Source organism: Anomaloglossus baeobatrachus, chromosome 4 (assembly GCF_048569485.1).
Source record: "Anomaloglossus baeobatrachus isolate aAnoBae1 chromosome 4, aAnoBae1.hap1, whole genome shotgun sequence".
In the NCBI taxonomy this organism is placed as follows: domain Eukaryota; kingdom Metazoa; phylum Chordata; class Amphibia; order Anura; family Aromobatidae; genus Anomaloglossus; species Anomaloglossus baeobatrachus.
The window spans coordinates 17,658,036-17,664,885 of record NC_134356.1 but is presented as its reverse complement, the minus strand read 5'-3'; the positions used below and the strand labels follow the sequence as shown (position 1 = coordinate 17,664,885).

Below are 6,850 nucleotides of genomic sequence, written 5' to 3'. Positions count from 1 at the left end.
CTCTTTCATATAGGAAACGTGTAAACATGTTAACAGTTACCCGCTAAGCAACAAAGTCAACCCATGGTACATTTTACCACATACACTATGATGCCTCCCATGTTACATTTTACCACATACAGTAAAGTACCCCCATGGTGCTGTGACGGGGTCCTTCTCCCATATCACACAATCAACAGAGCGAGAGATTTGTGAGCAATCCAATATGCATTTATTCCAAGCAAATCAAACGGTGCATAACATAATCCACAAAACCAAGGGTAAATTTAGTAAAGAAACACGAATATAGTCCAGAAAGTGATAAATAAATGTCCAGGTCTCTCTGAGAAGCCACAGCTTCCCTTAGAGGGTCAATCTTCTTCCTTCTCTCTTCAATTTCTCCAACAGACTCACAGATCCCCCAGGTAAGCAGAGAGTTTACAGTAGGTGGATCCGAGGCCCCCTCCCCCAGAGTTATGGACAGGAATACTACAGGGGGTAATTACCTACAGACAATACAATGTACAGACAAGCAATGCAAATAATGGACAGTGAACTAAGCGTAAAATACGAACCTACACAGCATGAAACACAGTACACCATATCCCACCATCACAGTGCATTTTACCACACACAGTACAAGGCCCCCCATGGTGCATTTTACCACACTTTCCAGGTATGGATAAAGGAAGAAAGAAATTACAAAGCTTCTCTTGTACTCTGCAATGTTAAAGGGTTGGTGCGTTTTTTGTTGCGTTTTTACCTTGTGTTTTCCGCACTTTTGGGTGCAGTTTGTGGTTATAAACTGCATGTATGACCTTCCCCAGCAAAGGTTATGAGAATTCCTAAAGGCTGTGCACATGTTGCTTTTTTTTTCCTTTCAGTTTTCGCTGCAGAAAAAAGAAGCAGCATGTCACTTCTTTTCTAGAGGTCTCAACGTTTTGCTGTTGACAATGTTAAAATGCACCAAAAACGCACCAAAACGCGGTAAAAAAGCATACATTTTTTGGGTGCGTTTCTCTGCCAGAGGGTGCGTTTTTCACTGGAGAAACAAAACTTCTGTGTGCGCACAAAGCCAACAACGCGGCTTCACATCTGCACCAGAAACATATGAAATAAGAGGGAAAAGGCATAAGAATGAGAACGAATGCAATAACCAGAGAAGATGGTTATTGAATAATTTGGTGCGGCCCCTGCAAAAAACAAAAAACACAGGATTTCTGCAACGTGTGAACATGGCATTACAATCACAAAAAACAACATAACATATAGTGAGGCTTATATAAATATGAGAACGTTCTGGCTGCTACGACTATGAATAAACAGGCTGGGGCTCTGGTGAACTTCCCTCACTTACAAATGGGTGTGGCTTGGGGTCTGGCTAGGGGCATGGTCAAAATTTGCTCTGCATAATTTTTCCTTTTTTCTGTTCTTCAAGAGTTGAGAGGTACAGTGCCTACAAGTAGTATTAAACCCCCTGCAGATTTAGCAGGTTTACACATTCGGAATTAACTTGGCATTGTGACATTTGGACTGTAGATCAGCCTGGAAGTGTGAAATGCAGCCAAAAAGAATGTTATTTCTTTTATATTTTTTTTTTTTTTTTAAATTGAGAAAAGTTTATTCAGAGGGTCATTTATTATTCAACCCCTCAAACCACCAGAATTCTGTTTGGTTCCCCTAAAGTATTAAGAAGTATTTCAGGCACAAAGAACAATGAGCTTCACATGTTTGGATTAATTATCTCTTTTTCCAGCCTTTTCTGACTAATTAAGACCCTCCCCAAACTTGTGAACAGCACTCATACATGGTCAAAATGGGAAAGACCAAGGAGCATTCCAAGGCCATCAGAGACAAGATCGTGGAGGGTCACAAGGCTGGCAAGGGGTACAAAACCCTTTCCAAGGAGTTGGGCCTACCTGTCTCCACTGTTGGGAGCATCATCCGGAAGTGGAAGGCTTATGGAACTACTGTTAGCCTTCCACGGCCTGGACAGCCTTTGAAAATTTCCTCCCGTGCTGAGGCCAGGCTTGTCCGAAGAGTCAAGGCTAACCCAAGGACAACAAGGAAGGAGCTCCGGGAAGATCTCATGGCAGTGGGGACATTGGTTTCAGTCAATATCATAAGTAACGTACTCCACCGCAATGGTCTCCGTTCCAGACGAGCCCGTAAGGTACCTTTACTTTCAAAGCGTCATGTCAAGGCTCGTCTACAGTTTGCTCATGATCACTTGGAGGACTCTGAGACAGACTGGTTCAAGGTTCTCTGGTCTGATGAGACCAAGATCGAGATCTTTGGTGCCAACCACACACGTGATGTTTGTAGACTGGATGGCACTGCATACGACCCCAAGAATACCATCCCTACAGTCAAGCATGGTGGTGGCAGCATCATGCTGTGGGGCTGTTTCTCAGCCAAGGGGTCTGGCCATCTGGTCCGCATCCATGGGAAGATGGATAGCACGGCCTACCTGTAGATTTTGGCCAAGAACCTCCGCTCCTCCATCAAGGATCTTAAGATGGGTCGTCATTTCATCTTCCAACAAGAAAACGACCCAAAGCACACAGCCAAGAAAACCAAGGCCTGGTTCAAGAGGGAAAAAAATCAAGGTGTTGCAGTGGCCTAGTCAGTCTCCTGACCTTAACGCAATTGAAAACCTGTGGAAGGAGCTCAAGATTAAAGTCCACATGAGACACCCAAAGAACCTAGATAACTTGGAGAAGATCTGCATGGAGGAGTGGGCCAAGATAACTCCAGAGACCTGTGCCGGCCTGATCAGGTCTTATAAAAGACAATTATTAGCTGTTATTGCAAACAAGGGTTATTCCACAAAATATTAAACCTAGGGGTTGAATAATAATTGATTCACACTTTTATGTTGAAAATTTATTAAAATTTAACTGAGCAACATAACTTGTTGGTTTGTAAGATTTATGCATCTGTTAATAAATCCTGCTCTTGTTTGAAGTTTGCAGGCTCTAACTTATTTGCATCTTATCAAACCTGCTAAATCTGCAGGGGGTTGAATACTACTTGTAGGCACTGTATATATAAACTAGTCACATGATGTAATAAAGCAGAAGCCTTTAGTACACCATAAAGCTGTGTGTGCTTAATGATTTCCTGAGCGCTCGTAAAACAAATCTTACTAATATGGTGTTCAAATGGCATAAAATAAGTATACTATGATAGGAAAGAGATATAACATAAGTGATGATGACCCTTCCCTCAACTGCAATCCAGGGAAATATAATACAAGAAGGCTAAAGAGCAAAGTCTACAATGATAAGGAAAATGCTGGAAGACATTCTGCTGCATCCATCACATTTGCCTTATGTGCATCAGACCGAATTCGGCCATGGCGTCTGCTGATCTGAGAGACGAGCTGCTCTGCTCCATCTGTAGGAACATTTATACAGATCCTGTAACCCTGAGATGTGGACACAACTTCTGCCGGGACTGTATTGATGGAGTGCTGGATACAGAGAGCGGGTATGGAGTTTACACCTGTCCTGAATGTAGAGCAACATTTCGGAAGTGGCCTCCACTACAGAGGAACATAGCTCTGTCCAATATAGTGGATAATTTCATGTCTACTCATCCACACCAGGAGGAGATCACCGGGATCCGCTGCACTTACTGCATTCACTCTCCTGTATCGGCTGTTAGATCCTGTCTGCAGTGTGAGGTGTCTCTGTGTGAGAAACACCTGAAAGTTCACAGCAAAACAGCCAAAGATCATGTGCTAACAGAACCCAGCACTTCTATAAAAAATAGACAATGTTCTGTCCATAGGAAGATCCTGGAATATTACTGCACTGAGGACGCTGCTTGTATCTGTGCGTCCTGCAGTTTGGCTGGAGAACATCAGGGCCACCTAGTGGAGATGCTGGAGGAGGCGTCTGAGAAAAAGAAGAAGAAACTGAGAAATGTTCTCCAGAAACTGATCAAAAAAAGAGAGAAAACTGAGGAAAGAGTTTGGAGTCTGGAGGAGCGCAGGAGAAAAGCTCAAGAACAAGCATCTGGAGAAGTTGAGAGAGTCACTGCACTGTTCATAGACATCAAGAGACGGGTGGACGACCTGGAGAAGAAGATCCTGAGTGAGATCTCCAGACGGGAAGAGCAGGTGTCACAACCACCGTCTGATCTGATCCAGAAGCTGGAAATAAAGAAGGACGAACTGTCCAGGAATATGAGGCACATTGAGGAGCTGTGTAACATGACTGATCCACTGACCGTCTTACAGGATCCAGAAACTGGGGACTTGTGTGATCCTGAGGAGGACGGAGGTGATGAGGACACAGGAGGGCATGACAGAGGTGATGAGGACACAGGAGGAGATGATCGGGGTGCGGAGCTGATCTTACACATATCCCACACATTATCTGATATGATAAGAGATATAAATGTGACCTTCTATGGGGAGGATCCTGCAGACATATTACTGGATGTAAAAACAGCTCATAATAATCTCCTTATATCAGACGACCTGAAAACTGTGACCTGGACAAAAATAAGACAGAATCGTCCAGAAACAGCAGAGAGATTCCAGTATAATCAGGTGATGAGCAGGAGGGGATTTACCTCAGGACGACATTACTGGGATGTAGAGATCAGTGGTTCTCGTTGGTGGAAGGTGGGGATGTGTTACCCCAGTATAGACAGGAGCGGAGATCACTCACAGAGTGGAGATAATAATAAGTCCTGGAGTTTATATAGAAGGCTACTATATAATAATCAGTATTCAGTGACACATGACAGTAAAGTGATCCAGTTACCGCACCTGATCTCCAGTGATAGAGTCAGGATCTGTCTGGATTATGAGGCCGGGCAGCTGTCCTTTTATGAGCTGTGTGACCCCATCAGACACCTACACACCTTCACTGCCGCCTTCACCGAGCCCCTTCATGCTGCATTATGTGTATCTGGTGGTTCTGTAAAGATATCAGGGAAGAGCAGCGATGAGGAGCCTTCATCGTAAAAAAAATCCACCCAGCAATTGGTGACATCACAGGAAGTAGAATCTATGATTGGTGGAGCATTCAGCCAGTGGCAGGAGTCTCCTGAAGGATCTTGTCACTTCTTGTATCATAAATTCACTTTTAACAGCTCTAGAATTTTTCTTTAGATTTTCAAATATTTTTTTTTTCACGATAACATAGGGCTTAATTTTTATTTCATTTTTGTATTACTTTTTTTGTTGATATCAGGGGAAAACAAAGAAAAATAGGAAACCATACCTCCCAACAGCCCCAGATTCAGTGGTAGTATCCCAATTTGAGTGCTCTCTCCCGCAGTTCTGCTGTTCACAGCTCTTGTCCCGGTTCCTCCTCTCAGTTCAGTGAATAAATTAATTTAAGAAGAGCAGTAAATAAATTAAATTATCATCTGCTCTGGTTTCCAGCAACAGGACTAGAACTCATGAGGTCCTTGTCTACAGGAAGCAGCTCTACCATTGAGCTACTGTCACTACAGAGGGCTACAAGAGGATTTGGTAATCTTGACCTGTATTGTAGGCAGAGAAGACAGAAGCAAATTATTTAGTTACATAGAGATATAGATAGATTTATACTGCATCTCTATGTAGGTGAATGAAGAAGTCAGATTCTTTTGCTCCCATAGAACTATTATAAAGAAATGAGAAAAAAAAATGACATATATAATTTTATTTTGAACCCCCCCCCATTGGAATGAAACCAGCAACTTTCAAACACATTACAGCAGCCCTAGCTGTGGAACCACAGGCTCTACTGATATCAGAGAGAGGATTTTATATAGATGCACCTGCAGTGCAGCCTCTGACTCCACAGCAGATTAGACTGGACATAGAGATCCAATGTACATAGTAGCATCTTTGCATCCTGTATTCTAGAGTAAGAGTAAAAAATATGTTTTCTTCTAATAAAATTACTAAAAAGAATCAAAATAACAGAATAATATAACTTTGTGCTATTTTTTAAAAAATAATAAATAATCACAAATCAGCAAAAAACATGGATACATTTGCTTTCTCTGTAATTGTAATGATCCGCATCACACAGCAATCAGATTATTTAAGGCGTCAGTAAATGGTAAAAACAAAATGGCACAATTAATTTTTTTTTTCCTCTATTAAAATGAATTAAAAAATTGCAATAAAAATGTAACGCAGAGGCCATGTTCTCATGTAGTGTAAATGCTGCATTTTTTTCTGCGGTGTCTGCAGCACACAACGCAATAACAATTTTCTCTGATTATTGCATTTTTGCTGTGTTTTCTATGTGTTTTCCCCTATATTTGATACGTTTGATGTTTGTTGCAGATGTGAGTCTGGGTTTTTAATGCCTTTTAATACTACACAAAAGCTTTGATTCTGCATTTAAAAATGAAATGTTTTGGTTTTTTTTGCTTGCGTTTTTTTCAAGCTCCACAAAGAAGCCTATAGAGAAAATAAAAAGCACCAAAACGGCAGAGTTCAGCGGCATCTATAGATGCAGAGAGGGCGGAGAGTTCATGAAATCACATCCACTTTGCTTGGACATTTAGTCTGTGTTCACAAGTAGTGTAAATGTTGCGTTTTTTTCTGCTGTTTTTTTTGCACATATATTCTGCTGTGTTTAACTGTCTAAGGAATGTGGGTGTGATTTCATGAAAAGACGCCGCTGAACTCTGTTGTTTTTGTGTTTTTTTTTCTTCTCTAGAGGTTTCTAGATGGAGCTTCAAAAATGCATGGAAGAAAACTGCAGCTACTTTTTTTAAATGCAGAATCAAAGTTTTTTTGTGCTATAAAAACACTCAAAAAAATGCAGCTTCACATCTGCATTAAAAATGCAAGAAATACAGTTGTGCTCAAAAGTTTACATACCCCAGCAGATTTTTTTGCATTCTTGGC

At 41.5% G+C, this 6,850-nt stretch overlaps 1 protein-coding gene across 1 annotated transcript; it reads left to right on the top strand.

Moving 5' to 3' along the window:
• The first annotated feature begins 3,337 nt into the window (after window positions 1-3,337).
• LOC142302662 (E3 ubiquitin-protein ligase TRIM39-like) lies at window positions 3,338-4,960 on the top strand. The gene has a single exon (XM_075343761.1). The coding sequence runs from the start codon at window positions 3,338-3,340 to the stop codon at window positions 4,958-4,960; it is 1,623 nt and encodes a 540-aa protein (XP_075199876.1).
• The last annotated feature ends 1,890 nt before the right edge of the window (window positions 4,961-6,850 follow it).